Source organism: Erpetoichthys calabaricus, chromosome 10 (assembly GCF_900747795.2).
Source record: "Erpetoichthys calabaricus chromosome 10, fErpCal1.3, whole genome shotgun sequence".
Taxonomy (NCBI): Eukaryota; Metazoa; Chordata; class Cladistia; order Polypteriformes; family Polypteridae; genus Erpetoichthys; species Erpetoichthys calabaricus.
Genome location: NC_041403.2, coordinates 145,675,283 through 145,697,032, shown reverse-complemented (window position 1 = coordinate 145,697,032; position 21,750 = coordinate 145,675,283). Strand labels below are relative to the sequence as shown.

Sequence of the window (21,750 nt, the reverse complement as noted above, 5' to 3'; positions counted from 1 at the left end):
CGTTTAGTAAAGTTTCTGATTTGGAGATAGTGGAAAAATTGTGTTGACGGGAGATTAAATTTGGAATGTAATTGTTCCATGGGATGTGAAGACATTATTTATATACAAATCTTTATATGATTTAATACCATATGTTTTCTAAACATTAAAAACTGTAAGTTTGAGTGGGTGGAAAAAGGTGGTTATCATGTAGGGGTTCCACACATAAAATATTCTCTAACTTGAAATGCTTCCTACATTGGTTCCAAATTCGGATTGAATGAAAGACAATTGGGTTGTTAGTATATTGACACTCCTTGTATTTACTGGAGTACAAAGAAAGGAATATAAAGATGTGCTGCATGATTTCATTTATATTGCAGACCAAGCTATTGTGTGTCTATCTATTTGTGTCAACATCCAGGTTTTTATAAGCTTGTATATTTGCCGCTCAGTAATAAAATTGAAAATTAGGTAGTGCCATGCTGCCTTCTGATTTAGGTCATTGTAGGGTCACCATTGTACAATTAAATAGTTTTAATTCTATGAGGCTGGCAGATTGGGACAGACCCTTTAGTTCAGGGATGCTGTTCTCAGCCCATCCTCTAGTGTCACCCTGTCATTTATGTAGCATTCTAATTACAACGGCATCTCTGGATGTAGTCTCACTAGGGCAAATTTGGACACTGAGCATAACTGTCCCTTATTTAAAATCAGTCATTTTTGCAAAATAAATAACATTTTTTTTTCTTTTTTAACTGCTTCAATTGTATTGCCTGGTGAATCAGAATGTTGCACCAAAGTAAACCTTTTTAAAATTCATGGATCTGTGTTTCTCCTTCTGTAGTAAAATCAATGTTCCTTTCCCTACACGTAGCACTTTGAGCTTGACTGCATTTAACAGCATTTTCCAGATGGTCACCCACTTAGAAAACTGCCCAGGTCATTTTTCTTCCTCAGTATTAGCTATCCCTCCGATTTTTATGTCACCTAGAAATGAATTATTCAATAAGCTTGACTTGCTGATCAAACTTCAGTGTCAGTCAAGGAGTGAGAGTCTGAACTTGAAGGGATGGTGACCTGCAGATGGGTGCTTTCTGAGTCAGTGGGTTAAGTGGAGGGGTCAGGAGATCTGCACAAAATCAGCTTAGGATACAAATAACTGGCTGATCTCGGGATATGTGATGCTATAGTGCTGTACTAGATAGCAAGAAGTCATGCTGCCTAACTTGACATATACTGTTAACTTGTTTCTGTCTATCCTGAGCCCCTTAGTGGCTCCATTCTTTAATGGTGCCCCTTCTTTTTCAGCCTGAACTATAGCGGTGTCTGCCTCGCTTCAGATTCTCAGTTTAGTGACTTCCTGGATGGCATGGGACCTGCACAGTTTGTCGGAAGGCAGACGTTAGCTACGCCATCAATGGGTAAGACAAGCATTTTCTTGAGCTTTCAGGTACCCTTCAGTCTGTATGGGTTCTCCTTTATCATTTTCGATTGTACAATTTAAACTGCAGTTTGGTAATTTATGCAATTGCAAACAGGAATGGTAGACTGCAGAAAATGGCACTTTGCTTCTTAATATTAATGCATAATCTTATTGGGTTTATCCAAAATGCAGACTGAACGGCACATCCTTCTTCATCTCTGTGTTTTACTCTTACAACACACAGCCCTTGTTTAGTCTAATGAATAATTTGTTAATTGATCTTTCGAGCACAGTGACTTTCACTTTATGCCTAAATAAGGTAAGCAATTAGATTCCTCTATTTAGGCCTTTTACCATTTCGGGCTATTCCATTTGAGTTGAAGAATTCACAGGGCTGCTTGTGTTCTCTAGTTCTGGAAATCCCAATGCATGTTTAGGAGGTGGAACAGAAACATTTCACTGTCACAGTGTTTACTTGGGACCTGATGGCTCGATTGTTTCAAGGGGCCACTGGTATAAAACAGATCTTGAAGTTAAAGAGGGGGTTATATGTGTTAACGTTTTGTTGTATATGCCTTCTCTTCCATTTTTAAAACACTTTGATATTCTTATTTTCATTCTCATTGGCTCTGAATGGATTTAAAAGCTGGCTATTAGATAGATAGATAGATAGATAGATAGATAGATAGATAGATAGATAGATAGATAGATAGATAGATAGATAGATAGATAGATAGATAGATAGATAGATAGATAGATAGATAGATAGATAGATACTTTATTAATCCCAAGGGGAAATTCACATACTCCAGCAGCACCTTACTGATACAAAAAACAATATTAAATTAAAGATTGATAATAATGCAGGTAAAAATAGACAATAACTTTATATAATGTTAACGTTTACCCCCCCCCGGGTGGAATTGCTGAGTCGCATAGTTTGGGGGAGGAACGATCTCCTCAGTCTGTCAGTGGAGCAGGACATTGACAGCAGTCTGTCGCTGAAGCTGCTCCTCTGTCTAGAGATGATCCTGTTTAGTGGATGCAGTGGATTTTCCATAATTGATAGGAGCCTGCTGAACGCCCGTCGCTCTGCCACAGATGTCAAACTGTCTAGCTCCATGCCAACAATAGAGCCTGCCTTCCTCACCAGTTTGTCCAGGCGTGAGGCGTCTTTCTTCTTAATGCTGCCTCCCCAGCACACCACCGCGTAGAAGAGGGCGCTCGCCACAACTGTCTGATAGAACATCTGCAGCATCTTATTGCAGATGTTGAAGGACGCCAGCCTTCTAAGGAAGTATAACCGGCTCTGTCCTTTCTTACACAGAGCATCAGAATTGGCAGTCCAGTCTAATTTATCATCCAGCTGCACTCCCAGGTATTTATAGGTCTGCACCATCTGCACACAGTCACCTCTGATGATCAAGGGGTCCATGAGGGGTCTGGGCCTCCTAAAATCCACCACCAGCTCCTTGGTTTTGCTGGTGTTCAGGTGTAGGTGGTTTGAGTCGCACTATTTAACAAAGTCATTGATTAGGTAAGCCTTATTGATTATTAAGCCTGAGAAACCCGTAGATTTCAAGAGGGAAAGGCCTTACAGTCTTGGTGATGGTGGTAAAGAACAACATCATTAATCCCCGGCCTTAATGCCGGAAAAGACTTTTGATACCCTAAATGAATTAAAATATACAGCTGTCTTATATGGCATGCTGAAATGTGTGATACAGACATGCCGTCTGAAGACTTCCTGGTTAGCTCCAGTCTTCTTATCCTCCTGATGGTACTCCATTGTTTTCAGATGGGAGCTGAGGTGTTCATGTGTCCACCCAACAATCTCTTCTTGGTTACTGGTTGTGTGGGTGCAACTGACATGCAGGACTTCTGAGTTACCATATATATTTGCGTATAAGTTGGGTCTTGAAACCTGAAAAATCAATCATAAAATCAGACCCCGACTTATACACCCGTTCAAAAATGCAACGTTTATTTTTTTTTTTACATCTTCTTGCCTCCTCCAATCTCGCACCAGTTTCTCAGATATGTTGAATTTTGTTGCAGCAATGCAGTTACCAATTTCTTTCTCCACTTCAATGATGTTTAATTTAAAACCAGCTTCATATTTCCTTCTGATCGAACGCTCCATCGTAGATAAGGGATGCTCTTACGATAAAGGTGTATGAGGGTGTGAGATACAAAAAAATACAAAACAGTGCAAACGTCGCTTCGGAATATTTCGGGTATTACTGTGTGGTCACATAGGCACAATACATAGAAGTAGAAGACAGTATGCTCCGTGGTTACTCTCTCAGGTGGGCGTTAGCATATCATAATCTCTTGGACCAATAGTGCAAGTTTTCCGCATTCAACTTATACGACCAACATTATAAAATACCAGAAATTATACAGTAAAATCAAGTCCTGGAAGAACTTAAACGCGAGTATCGACATTAGTTTATTGATTCCATTAAGCTTTAGATCACAAGCTTCCCTTTAACTTCCTGCTGCAACAGACACAGGATTTGGGGTATTAGTAAAGCAGATTGTCATTGTCTCTGCAAAAGAATGACTGCCAAGCTGCCACTGAACACACCATGTGCACGGATCACATTTATCGTATGAGCTAGGACGACAACTCAAGAAAAGAGGCTCCTAATTCTTCCTCAAAATGGTCTTCTACTCATGGGAGGTGATTTTTCAGCATTTATATAGCATCTTTTATAGTCACGTTAAAGCTTTCGGCTCCAGTGACTGGGCCTTGATCCCCAGTCAAGTCATTGTCTGCATGAAGTTTGCTTCCTCACCAAATATAAGTTTAACTAAAGCAACAGCAATTTGTTAATCTTTCTGTTTTGAGTGACACACATTGCATCCACAGTTGGCTTTTTTCTGCTATAGGCTCCGGCTCTGAACAACTGATGAATAGGTAGATTTTCCATTGATTATAAGAATATAAGAAATTTGACAAATGAGAGGAGACCATTCAGTTAGTGAAGCTTATTTGTTTAGCTAATAGCTATGCTGTCCCAATATCTCATCGGAATTTCCCTTTCATTTTCTCAGGTTGAAAGAGTTATGCTGGATTTACCTCATTTAGAATTTTAGAAAATTGGATTAGGTTCCCACACAATCTCCTGTGCTCAAAACTAAACAGGTTTCATTTTCTGAGTCTGTCAGGTTCTGGAATGCTTTTGGTTGCCCTCCTCTGCACAGCTTCAAGTGCTGCTTTGTCTTTCTTATACTGTGGTGACCAGCACTGCACACAGCACTCCAGATACCGTCTCACTAGTGCACTATATAGTCTAACGTCCCTTAATTTATATTCTTTACAATACACCTTAACATTTTACTTGACATCTAATAGTTTATGCATATTGCTTAGATGGTGAAAATGTTGTGTCAAAATAAACCCCTTGTAAATGAGTTGGCGCTTAAACCCAACAGACCGACATACAGGACACAGGGTAAAAGCACTAAGAAGTATTTTAATAATTTCTTCTTTTAAATAGTGCTCCATCAAAGCACCCCAGTCACACCTAAAAAGAAATTAAATGAACACAATATTCTCAATTATAATAACAATAATTCTCTCCTCCACACCTCCCAGCATGCTCTGTCACATTCCTCCCAACTCCGGGTCACTTGCTGAGTCTCCAACAGTCCTTGATATAGCCCTTGACCTGGAAGTGCTTCTACTCTTCCATCCATGTGACTTGCCAGCACTCAAGGGTCAGATGAAGAATTCCAATTCTTTAATCAGCCTGGAAGTACTTTGGGGCTTCCATCCTCATGACTTCCTAGTACTTTCAGGCTGCAAGTGAAGCATGACTCTGCAGGTCCGTTCACAGCTTTCCCTGGCGGCACCCACAGCTCCCAACAGGGCTTAGAAATCGGACTCCAAGTCCCAGGATGCCCTGTGGGAATCCAGGGCACCGCTACACTCCCAGGAAGCTTCCATCTTGTGTTTTGGGGGAGGAAGTGTCCTGGAAAAGCTGCCTTTGGTCAGCCGGGCCGGGTTGAGCTGCCAGCCATCCCACACACCCTAAATCCTTATCAGAGGCTGTTTCCTGTAGAACAGTGTCTCCCGTCTTGTATTTATAACTGACGTTCCTTTTCCCATGAGCAGTACTTTGCATTTTTCTACATTAAACTGCATTTTTCAAATGCTCGCAAAGTTCTGAAACTTGTCCAGATCTTTCTGAATTTTTTTTTGCTGCTTTCTCAGTGTCTACCATTTCTGCAGTATTAATATCATCTAAAAATTTCATAACTTTGCTAACTATATTGAATTCTATAAATCAGGAAAATTAACAGTCCAAGGACAGGCCCCTGAGAAACTCCATTGAGGTCCTCACTCCACGTGGAGCATTCTCCTCTTATCTGTACTCTTTGTCTCATGTTAGCTAACCAACTTGAAGTTCAATTTTGTAGGTTACCCTCTGATGCCACCAGTGGCGGCTGCTAGCTTTTGAAACAGGGGAAGCTCATATTAGGCCTTCATCATAAAATTAATTATGTTATTTGTACGTAAATTCTGCCCTCCGTTCCTTTTGCAGAAAATGGTCTGTGACCCTGTCGTACCAATTGGCCATCTTTTCCAGGGACTTAACCAGTTTCCTCTCAATGGCCAGGAGAGCAAGGTTGCTCAAACGATCTTGGCCCATCGTGTTGCGGGTGTATGAATTGACCTGTTTTAAACAGGAGAAGCTCCTCTCTACACCTGCTGATGTAGTGCCAATTGTTGCCACTAATGGCAACAGCTTGTATAGCTGAAGCATGGCACTATCCAACTCCATGTCTTTAAAAAACACCAAGAAATCACACAGCTTACCCCTGCTCCCCTGTAAGTCATGATCTGAATATAGTACTTGAAGTTCAGATCTCAGTCTCCCTGAGTCAAAGAAATGGCCATAACTTTTCAGCACACTTTCAAATGCTGTCAATCAAAAAAGGGGTTCCGCCCTTTAAACAGCTCCTCCAATCATCATGCAGCAGCCCAGCGTCCTGGCCCGCCCACTGCTCCATTCACTCCCAGAGAAGCTGAGCTTCCCTGGAAGTGACGATTTTGGTGCATTTATCCAATTACCGTCCAGCTTTTCTGCAGTGAAAAAAGCTCCTCTGTGCAGCTTGCCCATAGAGCTCCAGTGAAGCTGGCTTCAGAAGGGTTTAACGCACTGTGCTGCACAGAAATGTATGACAAGAAAATCGCGTCAAACAATCTACAATAAATACCTGATTCTGAACGAGCTAGTCATGAAGTTGAATGCGTTCTAGCGCACTTTTATTAAAACCAATATAAATACGACAGTGCATATATGAGTATTTATTTTCTGACATAGTAGAGGAAGTGGAGCTTCCCTTGTAGTCTTAGAGCAGTCGCCACTGGATGCCACCACCTTCCAGTTTCAGAATTAATCTTTGGTGTGGGACTGAGTCAAAGGCTTTTCGAAAGTCTAAGTAAATTCTGTCATATGCTTTGTATTTGGCAGTGTTGCAGTTGCCTGCTCAGTCTAAAAGATCCTTTTGCCAAGATCTTCTTCTCATAAATCCATGCTGGCTGCTATTTAGTATGCTAATTTTATATGGGAATACATATTAATAATTTACGAGGCAGATTAATATTAAATGTTGAAAAAAAAATGACCAAATCCACTTCTGGGTTTACACACTCATTACATAAATAAGTTGTCCCAAATGCTATTTCAATGTTTTTTAACCGATGGGTCACTTCTGTTCTGCCAGGAGATGTTGAGATTGGACTAATGGAGAGGAGCGGACAGCTGGAAGTGGAAATCATTCAGGCTCGAGGCTTAACCCCAAAGCCAGGCTCCAAAACGGCACCAGGTAAGACAGGAGAGTCATTTAAAGCTATGGAACCTAACAAAATGTCTTAGTTTGCACTACGAATTGAGCTGTGCTGCTGCTGTCCATTAAGGGAATCCAGGTTCAGAAGTGGCCACCAAACCTAAACTGCTCATCACTCACATGCTTGCTTATTGTGTTTAACACTGGAAATTTATAAATGTTGTGCTTGTCCAAGGGAATAATGGGTTGAAAGGTAAGATACATTTTGGGGTGCCAACCCAGCTTTCCCTGTGTACTTGAGAAACAAAAATTAAACCACTCTGAATGGCGTGAGTACAAACAAAAATATCGCAGTCTGGTGCCTCAAATAAAAGTACATTAAGGTTTTTTTTCTGGGATTGCAGGAGCTCTGTCTCCATTGCTGTCCTTCCGGGCAGCTGATCTTTTAAGGTCCTGGGACTGAAAGGGGCAGAGTCAGTTGTCCTCACTGAGCAGTTTCTCAGCATTGTCAAGGTAAAGCAAGATGACACAGCTAGCATCAGAGCCCCTAACCCTAACCCTCAGCCCGCGGTGGTATTACATACCTGGAAGAAACCTGGATGTGCATGCATGACAATGTGAAACCTTGTCTTTTTGTCCTAATTTATTATTCATTATTCAGTTATAAAACTTTTTGTAACATAGTGAAGCTGCAAACAACAAGAAAAAATCATTTTATTTGTTCAAATTAGAAGAAAGTCTTACTGGTGTTACAAAAAGGAGATGAGATGTGGTCATTGCTGACTTTCTAGCAAATGCTGTCCTTCATGTACCAGTTCAATCTTATTGCCATAGGCACAAGGACGATCACAAGGGGACTCATAAAAGAAAATAGCAACCGTAATAAAGACAGTACTAATAAAATCAACAATGCAGCAGCAGGCAAGAGACAGGAGGACAATACAAATATGGAGTTCAGCATTATGAATAGCCACCTGAATAGAAAAAGTGTTATTAGTGCAGGTTGTTTTTAAAAATACTTACAGCCTAAGGGTAGAAACTCTCTGAGTCAATCCGTGTGTGTCGTCCCGTAGACTGAAGGAGTATAAACAGATCATGACTGGAGTCCTTGATCATGCTTGGAGCTTTTGGTGTGGCAGTGCCTAAGGCACTTGTCTTCAAAAGATGGCTAGAACACTTCCTAGATTTTTTTCTACCAAAGAAATACTGCATTGAGGAACCTTCTAACTATCAACGGATGTGCGACCTCACAGCGCCTTGATCTAGCCTTTGAGGGTATTCTCAGTGGTACAAACGTAAAAGTTTGCCAGATTTGTGATGCAAATTTTATTTTTTTTTTATCATTTGCAGAAAGGTCACGTATTACTTTAAGTGTCACTTAATGCTACATTTGTACAGAAGATCACCAGAAGTGCAACTGTGCACTATTGAGAAGTTGTGATACTCTAATATGCCTTCAGTAACCAAGGGAGGCTGATAAGACGCTGTGTTTGTTGAAATTGAAAACAGCTTTTCAAATTAAATCAGCGTGGTCAGCTTGGCACCAAAAAACGTGTTTTTTAGTGTCCTCCTCATACACAGGCACATTATAATTACTAGGATGTCATGTGGTGAGGTTCAATGTCATGGGTTTGAGAGTATACAATAGTAGGATAAGAACAACACTGAGCTGGGCCAAAATTTGAAACCAGTGAGCACAGAATTAGTGTTCTGAGTAACAGGCTTAGCACCGACATTTTGATTAAGAGCTGAGCTGTAAACAATAAAATAAATTCCAATATGCGAGATCTTCTACAGAGCCTGTGTTCTGATTTGCCTGGAGCATGTAAGTGCCCTGATGATGGAGAAATAAACAAATATAAAACTAGCAGATGGATGAAAACTGCAAGGAGCAGACTGTGACGTAGTCAGAGACAGTTGAATGGTCGGAATACCAGAAATGCAGATCTTCATAAGAGTAAGACTAAAAGTCAAAAAACAAAACTAAAAGTCTATACACTAACTGGTCTAAACTATCACAAAGAAAGAAAGACATTTATTTGTCTTTAATCTTAATCTTCATCCTTGTCTGCGTCCTTCTGTTTTACTGTCTTCCTGGCTTTGACTTCTTGTTCATTCTTTATCAATGCCTTTTGGGTCTTATTTCACCTCCTGTTCATTCTGTTTGCTCACAATAATCCTCAGGCATATTAGTTATCCATAACAATAACCAAAAAATTAATTCTAAACTCAAGTACAAATTCTTAACAGATTATATCATTCAGTGACATGCTATACCTCAAGAGTAGATCTAGTGTAGTAAGTATGATACATTATATTTTTCCCAATAGAAACCTTTCAAAATATTTATAAGGACAGAGGTAAGAGTGTTAAAGCGGTGATCACTGAATAAATTACTGGAGGTTTCTTTGCCAATAGCACACTTGTAACAGTGATAGGATGTAATTACAATCCAGTCAGAACAGGTTTAAAGAATGTAATATCAGAGCCAAATCAATCAGCTCTCAGTGAGGTTTTGTTCACACCAGCCTCTGAAATCTAGAGTGCAAAAGCCCCATTGAATAGTGGAGGTATTGACATGAGGATTATTGGTTAGTGTTAATGAAAGTTGTTCAGAGACACAACAGGTTACTTTAAATTGACTTAAAACAATACAGAAGTCTCCAGTCTCTGTGTCAGAATAAGCAAACATGCAGGATGTCATTTTAGACATGCAGTCATGTAATGGAGCAAATGACCAATTTTCCTCCCTTGATGGACTTTATTAAAATTGCAATGGCTGCAGCCACTCATAAAAGCAGAGATGATGCTTTGTTTAGATTTGGTACTTACTGACTGTAGTATAAAGTGACCTGAGTGCCTTTGAGCATGTAGACTATGGGTGAAGAATGGTGATATGATCACAGAAGATACATCTTGAAGCAAAATGTTTATCATTTGATTGTAAAGGCTCCACATCCAGAGATAAGTTCCAGATCAGTGAACTAAGGTTTGCTAATAAATAGCATACACCTGCTTCACATGTCACATGAACTATCCATTATATGTTCTTTAATCCAAGATCAAGTTGGATAGCTGTTTGCTGTATAAGATGTCCAGCCTTAAGGAGGACTAGATGAAACAGATCAGCCTGCTGGCTGTGAACGTTCATCCAAGCTGAGGTCCTATGAATGCTTATTTGCAAAAGCAGAAGTTAGATAGATTGATAGTTAAACTAAAATAATGTGTGGACGCTATGGGCGCTGTTGCCCCGGGAAACCCAACAGACAGACGTCCAAGACACACGTATAAAAGCACTAGGAAGAATTTTAATATTTTTCTTCAATAAAGTGCACAAAGCACCACACTCTCCACAATTACAATAATCAATAATCAATACTATAAATCAATCCTCCACTCCCAGCAGGTTCATCACCCAACCTCCCAACTCTGGCTCAGCTTGCTGGGTTTCCCATAGTCCTTTAAATAGTCCTTGATCTGGAAGTGCTCCTGTCCTTCTGTCCATGTGATTCCATAGCACTTCCGGGTCAGATAAAGACTTATATTTTTCTTCAGCTCTGAAGTACTTCTGTTCTTCCATCCCCGTGACTTGGGAGTACTTCCGGGCTATACAGGAAACAACAATCCCCTTGTCCCAGCATCACACGGTGGCACCCACGGCACCCAGCAGGGCTGTGAAGCTGAACTCCATCTTCCATGATGCCCTGTGGGAATCTGGGGCACTTCCATGCTGCAGGGAGGACTCTATCTAGCGGCCTGGATGTGTTGGCTGGGATAAACTGCCGGCCGCCTCTCTCAGATGCTATTCCACACACTCAAAGTACCTTGTGTAGAAAATGGGGAGCCACTTCAACCACCACCATTGCGAAGCATCATCCTGGATGATGCAATGGCAGCCATATTTGATCCAGTATACTCACCACACATTAGCTAATACTGTAGGTGTGAAAGAGATAGTTAGCCAATAAGTGATGGGAATGATTAGGGGGCCAGAATAGACAAGGCTGTGATGTGCAATCTAGCCAGGTCATCAGGTACACACAACTGTTTTCAAATGCTGCCCAGGGATCTTTTATGGTGCCCACAGAGAGTCAGGACCCTAGTTATATATTCCTTCCGAGGGACAGCACCATTTTTTTTAAAGAGCAGTGTCCTTGTCATTGCAATGGACATTAGGAACGACACGAAGACCAAGGGGTAAGCTCCCCTTGATGCCCTCACCCACACCTCTTTTAGCCACAACCTAAACGTTTTCTTAGATAGTCTCCCATCCAAGTACTGGCCAGGCCCAAGCATGCTTAGATTTAAGTGGATTGCCTGTTCTGAAGTGGCCGCAAGCAGAAATGCTTGTTGACAATCATCTGTGCCTTGCTATCATAATATTATGGCTCTCCTGCTTCTTTTGAGCATTGTGTGAAGTGACTAAACCCCAAGGAGGTTCAGTCACTCATAAAGGTCTTATGGGGAATTTGACTTACTTACCCACATATCTATAAGCGGAGACTTTCCTCCAGTGATATTTAGTGACAACGTTCGTTGCTTACTGGGATATTTTGGACAAACAACATCACAAATAACAACAGAAAAACAATTCAGAAGTACAAGATGTTACAGCAAATGGCCATAACCTTACACAGTCACATGAGTGTTCTACTGACGTCTGCCTTTCTCTTTGGCTCATAAACACATAAGTATTCTGTAAACCTCTAGGACAGGGGTGTCGAACTCCGATTGTCTGGATGAGGCACATTATCATAACTGCATGAAAAAGCCTTCATCTTGCTTTTTTTATTCCTGCCTCTGCCTTTTATCACCCTGCCTAGATCTGCCTGGCTTCATTCATTCTCTGCCCTTTTATCATCTCAATTGACCTTTATCCATCCATCCATCCATCCATTGTCTCCCGCTTATCCGAGGTCGGGTCGCGGGGGCAGCAGCTTGAGCAGAGATGCCCAGACTTCCCTCTCCCCGGCCACTTCTTTTAGCTCTTCCGGGAGAATCCCAAGGCGTTCCCAGGCCAGTCGAGAGACATAGTCCCTCCAGCGTGTCCTGGGTCTTCCCCGGGGCCTCCGCCCGGTTGGACGTGCCCGGAACACCTCACCAGGGAGGCGTCCAGGAGGCATCCTGGTCAGATGCCCGAGCCACCTCATCTGACTCCTCTCGATGCGGAGGAGCAGCGGCTCTACTCTGAGCCCCTCCCGGATGACTGAGCTTCTCACCCTATCTTTAAGGGAAAGCCCAGACACCCTGCGGAAGAAACTCATTTCAGCCGCTTGTATTCGCAATCTCGTTCTTTCGGTCACTACCCATAGCTCATGACCATAGGTGAGGGTAGGAACATAGATCGACTGGTAAATTGAGAGCTTCGCCTTGCGGCTCAGCTCCTTTTTCACCACGACAGACCGATGCAACGCCCGCATTACTGCGGATGCCGCACCGATCCGCCTGTCGATCTCACGCTCCATTCTTCCCTCACTCGTGAACAAGACCCCGAGATACTTGAACTCCTCCACTTGGGGCAGGATCTCGCTACCAACCCTGAGAGGGCACTCCACCCTTTTCCGGCTGAGGACCATGGTCTCGGATTTGGAGGTGCTGATTCTCATCCCAGCCGCTTCACACTCGGCTGCGAACCGATCCAGAGAGAGCTGAAGATCACGGCCTGATGAAGCAAACAGGACAACATCATCTGCAAAAAGCAGTGACACAATCCTGAGCCCACCAAACCGGACCCCCTCAACACCCTGGCTGCACCTAGAAATTCTGTCCATAAAAGTCAATTGACCTTTAATGTCAGTAAATGTAAAGTATTACATGTAAGAAGTGAAAATGTTAGGTTTGAGTACACAATGGAAGGTTTGAAAATCCAAAGTAAACCTTAAGGCAGGAGTGTCGAACTCCAGACCTGGAGGGCGGCAGTGACTCCAGGTTTTCATTGTAACCCTTTTCCTAATCAGTGAGTAGTTTTCACTACTAATTAACTCCTTTTCCCTTCATTTCAATAACCCTGTTTTTAAGGATTCAGTCCTCTGAATTAATTTGTTTCTTCATTAAATGGCAGCCAAACAGAAATGAGACATGAAAGGAGCCAACAGATGACCAGCTAAACTGGGATTTCAAACTCCAACCAATTTCACTCCAACCAGTCTCTTAATGAGAAGCTGATTCTTGCTGTTAATTAAGCCCGTTATTTAATTCAATGGCTTGTTGCTGCTGTCATTCTGCCACATCAGACATTTCCAAATCTGTTGATTTATCTGTTTTTTTCTGTCATATGGTGGCTTGTTTGATGTCTCATTATTGTTTGGCTACTAATTAAAGAAAAAGAGACAATTATGGGGTTAATTAAAACTAAAGCAAAAGAAGTTAATCAACAGTAAGAACGGCTCACTAATGAAGAAGATGGTTAGAATGAAAACATGCAGCCACTGCGGCCCTCGAGGACCGGAGTTCGACACCTGTGCTCTAGGATGTAAATGTCATTTTATTGCCCAGAGTATGATGGTACTTTGTGGCCATTTACAGTGATAGTTTCTGCACATGTGATGAGGGCCATGTGAGAACTCTTGACCTATGATGGTTCATGCATTCTGTGCACAACTACAGTTTGAACAGGTAAAGTACAATGGATCTGTAAAAACACGCAGCCTATTCATCATCTGCTCCTCTGAACAGTATGGACCTGAGCAGAGATTTTCATTTTCTTCATTTCTGCTGCAATTCTACCCAAGACAAATATGAAAGATATGGCTTGCCAAAAAAAAAAACAGCAAGCTTTCATTTTTTCAGCCGTTGCTTTACACAGCTCAGCTCTGGAGCCACAGTATATCCACAGAAGAAAGCACACACCCTGGGGACTTGTGGAAGTGAACATGCCAGTCTTCTCATGGGGCTCAATGTGCTTTCCAATTCAACTCCAGCAGTAGGGGTTGATGATAGAGCTAAATAAGCCTGTGACTGATCTAGCATTTTCACGTTGGAGGAGTTCGTTCCACACACTGGGCTTATTGTCCTGAGTTGGACTTGTCAAGCACTGGCTCAAAGTTATAAAGATGCTACATCTGATGTGCAGTTTATTTTATTAGCCTTTTCTTTCTTCACTTACATTGACAGTGTTTCAGACTGCCCGGATTTGCAAGTAATGGCAAGGAGCTGTCAGTCACCCACCCACACAACAGTGCTAACCTCCATCCTACCCATTTTCCTTTCTTGCTAATACACATGAAACAAAAATAAACTCCTTCTGCTTATGACCACCTTGTGACTGCATCACGATGCCAGACTTTCGTTTCAACATCTGTTCTTGTCTCAGGAAAGCTTTTTGAAAATAAGTATAACTCTTTCTGCATTAGCACTCATCATCATGCATACTAACTATATGTAAACTTCGGAAATATGTTGCTGGCATTTTTATCTAAGGCAGCTTACAAGATGAAGATGCAGCACATTATAAATGGAGTAGTGATTGATAATAGTTATGGCACCACACTGTCTAACACAGGGGTGTCGAACTCCAGCCCTGGTGGGCCACAGTGGCTGCAGGATTTCATTCTAACCCTTTTCCTAATCAGTGACCAGTTTTCACTGCTAATTAACTTCTTTTCCCATTATTTTAGCAGCCCTGCTTTTAAGGAGTCACTCCTCTGAATTAATTCTTTTCTTCATTAAATGAAAGCCAAATAGAAATGAGATGTAAAACGAGCCAACAGATGACCAGCTAAACTGGGGCGTCAAACTCCAGCCTGTTTCCTAATGAGAAGCCTATTCTTGCTGTTAATTAAACCCATTATTTAATTCCATGGCTTGTTGCTGCTCTCATTCTACCACAGCAGATATTTCTAAAACTGTTGATTTTCCGTTTTTTTCTAAGAACGCCATCAAAATGTTTTGGTGACTTGAGAGATCAGCCTTAATGAGACCTTCACCTTTCTTTATTTTCAGATATTGTGTGATGAGCACAGATGAGCTGGTCACGTTGGCTACTAATTAAGGAAAAAAAGACAACAAAGGGGCCTGAGTCAATTGAACTGAGACTAAAGTAAAAGAAGTTAATTAGGAGCAACAACAGGTCACTAATGAAGAAGATAGTTAGAATGAAAACCTGCAGCCCTGGGGCCCTCCAGGACCAGAGTTCGACAACCCTGGTCTAACATGTCACTTACACCACAAGTCTTGAACCTGTGCCACTGTAGTTTAGACAGAAAGCAGGGACATCTTATTCTTTAGAAGTAAATTAGTAACAAGGATGTCATTTCTCCTTGATAACATTTTTTTCTGATGTGCTAAAATGTCTTGATATTGTCTTGCAGCTGCCTATATAAAAGTCTACCTGCTGGAGAATGGTGTCTGTGTTGCCAAAAAGAAGACAAAATCTGCTCGCAAATCACTCAACCCCCTTTACAACCAGGTGCTCGTGTTTTCTGAAAGTCCGCAGGGCAAGATTGTTCAGGTGGGTGTAATACAACTTCTAATGCATGTCTAATGTTTTTGGCCCTAAATCTTGTAAAATAAAGAGAAATACAGCACAAAAAGGTTTGGGGTTTTTCTGGCCCCGTATACTGTACAGTTTTGCAAAATATATCACAACAGTCCAGAGTATTCTTAACAGAGAATTACTGAACACCAGGCTGGTGAGATGGGGGAACATTTATAGGGCGGGCCGGAAGAAACAGGGGGAGCGTGGGTAATGAGTTGCGGTGCATCCTGGGAACGTGACGTCATCAGCGGGAAGGAGGATGAGGAAGTGGAGGAACAGGAGCTTGCTCAGGGTGTCGGCGTTTCCTTCTTTCTGGGAAGAATAAGGAGAGAATGGTTAGTTGCCCGCCAACCCCTTATGGCTTTTGGGTTTCCGCTACTTCCTGAGTCGTTCTGCGGCTCCCCAAGCGCTCGTGCGTGACAATTTCAAGATTGATAACAGAAAATAGCTTAAAGATGTCTTTATTAATTAATAACACTTATGCAGGATGTTTCTTATCAAACACCCACATTCTGTGAGGTCCCCTACCCACCTTCTGCTGTCCTACCACTCTTCTCATTAACCTCCCTGTTTACAACTGCTCATCACACTGCAGTCTTCCCTTAGTGTCTCACCACTCCTCACACTGAGGACCTTTGTCCTGTCACATCAGTCATCCCTTTGAATTCCGGCATCTTCATACTGATTTGTGACTGTCCTACTGTGTCTTCCCTTACTTCAGAGAGATCATTCGCATATCCTCATTCAAGAAAACTCATGTCACACTACCCATCTCAATAAACTCATCTTCTATTGCCTGGTTGGTCATTCTGTTCAGCCAGTCTCCGAAGATCTCTGAGCACATCTTCTGGCACTGACAGATACTAATAAAGAACAGTGTTGGTTTGTACCAGACTAAGAGATCCTCTGATAATATTTACATTATAAAGTCATAACAGTCATTCAACATAAAATAAATGATGGTGCTGTGAAGGTGAGCAGCAGTTTAGTGTAACAGCCATTCTCCTCAAGTGCAGTGTGCCAAATGACTCAACCGATATCCATGAGAACTGTAGGCAGTCTTTCTATAAAAATGGTCGAGTTTGTTAAGAAAATCTATCTATCTATCTATCTATCTATCTATCTATCTATCTATCTATCTATCTATCTATCTATCTATCTATCTATCTATCTATCTATCTATCTATCTATCTATCTATCTATCTATCTATCTATCTATTACATTTAAAACACAGTAGATGAAGAGGCAAACTGATGAACAAAAAAAAACACTTCAATGAAAATATGCAGCACTAGACATTTTAAATAAAGAAATTAATCACTTTTGTGGTTTTAGATCCTTGTCACGTCAATCCATATTCTAATAACGGCTCCATGGTATGAATTATTATATGTGAGTTGTCAGTTAATTGGTTTGGCTGCATTTCCATACTTGATCAAAGGTGTCGTCATTTCCCCGTTTCTCTGAAATGTTGCATTAGGACGGATAGATAGATAGATAGATAGATAGATAGATAGATAGATAGATAGATAGATAGATAGATAGATAGATAGATAGATAGATAGATAGATAGATAGATAGATAGATAGATAGATAGATACTTTATTAATCTCAAGGGGAAATTCACATTCTCCAGCAGCAGCATACTGATACAAAAAAACAATATTAAATTAAAGATTAATAATAATGCAGGTAAAAACAGACAATAACTTTTTATAATGTTAACGTTTGCCCTCCCGGGTGGAATTGAAGAGTCGCATAGTTTGGGGGAGGAACGATCTTCTCTGTCTGTCGAGGGCACTTGCCACAACCGTCTGATAGAACATCTGCAGCATCTTATTGCAGATGTTGAAGGATAGAACATCTGCAGCATCTTATTGCAGATGTTGAAGGACGCCAGCCTTCTAAGGAAGTATAAGACTGGCATCCTTCAACATCTGCAATAAGATGCTGCAGATGTTCTATCAGACGGTTGTGGTGAGCGCCCTCTTCTACGCGGTGGTGTGCTGGGGAGGCAGCATTAAGAAGAAAGACGCCTCACGCCTGGACAAACTGGTGAGGAAGGTGGGCTCTATTGTTGGCATGGAGCTGGACAGTTTAACATCTGTGGCAGAGCGACGGGCGCTGAGCTGCCATAAAATTATGTACGTACTCCCGTCAAATTTTCTTTTATAAATCCCAACGTTTGTCTGGAAAGCTGTGTACATACTTTTTGAGCCTCTTTTTGTTCATACACAAGTTTTATCAATCTGACCCCTGGTGTTATTTTCCACTCACAACAGTCATCAGGCACTGAGTTTTTATTGTTCTTTGTTAATCATTGTTTACCTTACATTCTCACGTTTTCTTTTATGCTTACATTATTTTGATTTTTCTAAGTAAGCCTTTATTAAACGTTGGCCTTTCTGACATTGTTCTGGTTAGGGCCACGGTAAAAGAGAGCCCTCTAGTGGTGTCAAAATGTATTATTTTGACGTCCTGATTGTATGACTCAATACAGTACCTCATTACCTTCGGTACTAAACAGTAGGCATGGAATCACTGGTGGGTTTGGGCATCAGAAAAGATTATTTAAGTCTTTGGTACATAAAGATAACTATAAATGGCGACTAATCTTCTGTGTCCTTTTCCTCACTCTGCCATATATTTTTTTTTTTCCCAATAGGTCATTGTCTGGGGCAATTATGGCCGAATGGATCGCAAGTGTTTTATGGGGGTTGCCCGGATCTTATTAGAAGAGCTGGATCTGTCGAGCCTAGTGATTGGTTGGTATAAGCTTTTCCCCACCTCTTCAATGGTGGACCCCACCATGGCTCCCCTCATCCGCCACTCATCGCAGCTGTCCTTGGACAGTACAGTGAGCCCCTGTTGTGATCGATCCTAACAGTGCAGAGAAGCTGAGGACTCCTTTTATATGTGTTTCTGTCTGCGCTGGAGACTTAGCTCCTTAGCACGATGCATGCTTGATTGGTTTCTCCAAAGTCCTCCTGTTCACCGGGTGCAGAGGGAAGAGAAGAGAAGGAGAGACCTGCAGCCCCTGGACTTGGACAATCCCAATGCTGCTCTGATTGCAGGCTCTTAGATGAGGTTAAGTGATTTAATATCTGGGCGCACTTTGCTATATTTTGAGTATTGGAGTGACTGCCTCACTGTCTGACTGACGCCGGAGGTGATTAATATCTCAAACTGCAAGCGTGTCTTTTTATTGATGTAGAATAAATGTAGGGAACCTCTTTGTAGACGAGCTTTCTTCCAATTAAAAATATAACATCAGGAATTATTCAATATGTATCGATAAACAATAAGCTAAACACAGTGTTGTTTAATTAATAGAGTGTTTTTCTTTGAATATTTGTTCAATTCTTGTTTGTTTGTAATTTGTTCTGTGGCCTGGCCACAACGACTCTTTCAGCTGGTGTCTTTGTAACATGGATCAGCATGAGCAGTGGCCCATGTTGCATTTTAACTGTGCCAATTTACCAGCAAGTGTCTTTATGTTGTGGCAGTCAGGGTCAAATCAGAGATGGGGAGGGATGGGGATGCATTTTTAAGACGCACCCATGAAGACGCTGCAGGAGGAGCACTTTGAACAAATGTTGTAGTCTGAATCCAGTTAAATAGCCGTGGCCTCCTTGCTTGTGAAGGGAGATGCTTGTATGCACTTGCCATGGTTACTCCATGAACGTTGAGTCACAGAGCCCCTAACGGGTCGCATGCAGACATTAGAGCAGGTAGGTTTGGGTGTTGGAATGTTTTCTGTGAAATGGGCTAACACTGGTGGCATTGGGCCACAATGAATGTTTTAATTTTCCAGGTTATTTTTACTGAGTCTAACTCTCTTGAGGTTAGATGTATATTTAGAAAGAGACAGTAACTTAGACAAGAAGAACTTTGTTAGGTAGTATCAGTAATAGCAGTAGTACTAATAAGCATGCAGTATGTTCTTGTAATTTGAAGAAACCCACTGATGAGAAGCATGACAATTGAGGCAGAAGACTGCGGTGCAGCACTGAGGATTTTATTATTGACAGCCGAGCTGCAGACCTGGAGGAGATTTCAAATGTCACAGTAACTGTCAGAGTCAAAATGTTTTATATATTTATGTATATATTTAAAAAAAAAAAATAGGCGATTCTTTCCCTTCTTTTCTTTTTCGGCTGATGGGGAAATCAAATTAGAACTACAGGGAGCTGCAGTGTTTAGAAACACCATGCACAATTAATGGTCAAAAAGTAAGCATTCATGTTAGAATGATCTGGGGCTCCTTATTTCAGCTCCAGGAGGAATAATACTCTATTTTAGACCGCAAAGATTTTTTTATTTGCAATGCATGACAGGAAATAAATATATCCCATTCTCTAAACTATACAGAGAGTATATAAATAGGCAGCTCAAGAACAAAACGTTATGAGACAACAATGAATGACATATGCAAGCGAAATCAGACCCACATATACACGAATTTACTATACTTCACAAATCTTCTAAACTCTTCCACACACCCACTTCCCTCTTTACTATAAAATATATATATATGGCACAGTATATAAGCAGGGCCGGCGTGTTAAATAAGGTCGACTGAGGCAAATGCCACCCCTTCATCCCACTTACCTTTACTAGACATGAGATGAAACACTTAATCCACATACAATGCAAATTGTGATACAGGCTTCACAATACAATAAAGTGCATCTTCGGAACAATGGAGAAAATATAAAAATAAATGAAATGTATTAGTTTGGGGGAAAAATGTAACAAATTTAAAACAAACATACAAAATAGACTTGACAAAAATGAAAACTGTCATTACTTTTGTTTGACGAACACCCCCCAAGGGGTCGCCTGCATTGAGTTCTGCAATGTGAAATTAAACTCGACTGCATTGCTCTTCACGCGCGCTACTCTAAATACTCTGGCACTTTGAAACTCCGTCCAGCAAACTAAAAAGCGCTTGCCCTTTTAACTTTACACGTGCACTGCCAACTTAAGAGACATTTAACGGGCATGCTACATGCCACTGACACCTTAGTAACATCACAAAAGACATTAACAAAATTTGAATAAATGATCATTCGTGTTATGCACAATACAATATGCGAAAACCATGACAATAATATCTGGCACCGACTTTTGGCTTCAACGTGTCAGTGCGTCATTTTGATTCTCGACTGTGGAAACTATGTGAAAGTTAAAAAAATTTTACGTGAAACTATTTATCAAAGTTTTTAAAAGATAGTATATAAATCAGACATCATGAATGCATATGTAATTCTTGAGATTCATATTTAACTCTTATTTTTTGTAATATTATTTTGTGATATTAACATTGGCTCCAGCAGACCCCTGTGACCCTGTAGTTAGGATATAGCGGGTTGGATAATGGATGGATGGATGGATATTAACCCTTTAAATTCAGCCCCATTCTTTTGGACCTCCTGGCGATACTGGAGTATAACGCACACTTTTTTAAGAACTGCATAGATTCATTGGTTTGCTCGTTGCTGTAGTTAAAGTACAGTGTTTTGCCATTAACATGCCATATTGCATACCCCGATACCAGATAAAGATGGGCGAATTGGTGTAACAGTGCAACACCTTCACCCCTGAACAATAGCTTTCTTGATCATCCTTATTCAATTGTGTATAATTTGACAGACAGACTGTTTTCTACTAAATTAGAGGGGTGTTTTCAAATGAGACCACACTCCACTTTCTGCGTTTTCCATTTTCTACATTTCAGAGTTGTATTTATTTACTTACTTTTTCATTTTTTTTTGTAAAGATATTTTCAAATCTTGTAACTATTGGTGTTGTAATTTGGATACACATTGCAATTTCTTTACCAAGTATAAACATTCTGTTAGAGTTAGATCTTCCCTTCAAAACGATATGTAGGCCATGGGTCTTCAACAATGGATACTAGGGGACTTGTTCCCCTGCTTGCTTTGCTCACCGACCCCCATGCCAGCGATATGCACTAGCCTCTTTGCGGTTCTGCTGCTTGCGTATGGGGATGCGGATGTAAAATTTAAACAGATTTTAATTTTCATTTTAAGTGTTACATTA

The 21,750-nt window shown here is 41.0% G+C and overlaps 1 protein-coding gene across 1 annotated transcript in view; it reads left to right on the top strand.

Annotated features, from left to right (window-relative positions):
- Positions 1-19,814, top strand: part of rims4 (regulating synaptic membrane exocytosis 4) — a 159,616-nt gene extending 139,802 nt beyond the window's left edge. Inside the window, exons 3-6 of the mRNA XM_051932596.1 lie at positions 1,291-1,403; positions 7,145-7,246; positions 15,517-15,656; positions 18,350-19,814. Coding sequence (XP_051788556.1) covers positions 1,291-1,403; positions 7,145-7,246; positions 15,517-15,656; positions 18,350-18,568 — 574 coding nt within the window. The 3' untranslated portion in view covers positions 18,569-19,814. The remainder of the gene's footprint in view (positions 1-1,290; positions 1,404-7,144; positions 7,247-15,516; positions 15,657-18,349) is intronic.
- Positions 19,815-21,750: the final 1,936 nt, after the last annotated feature.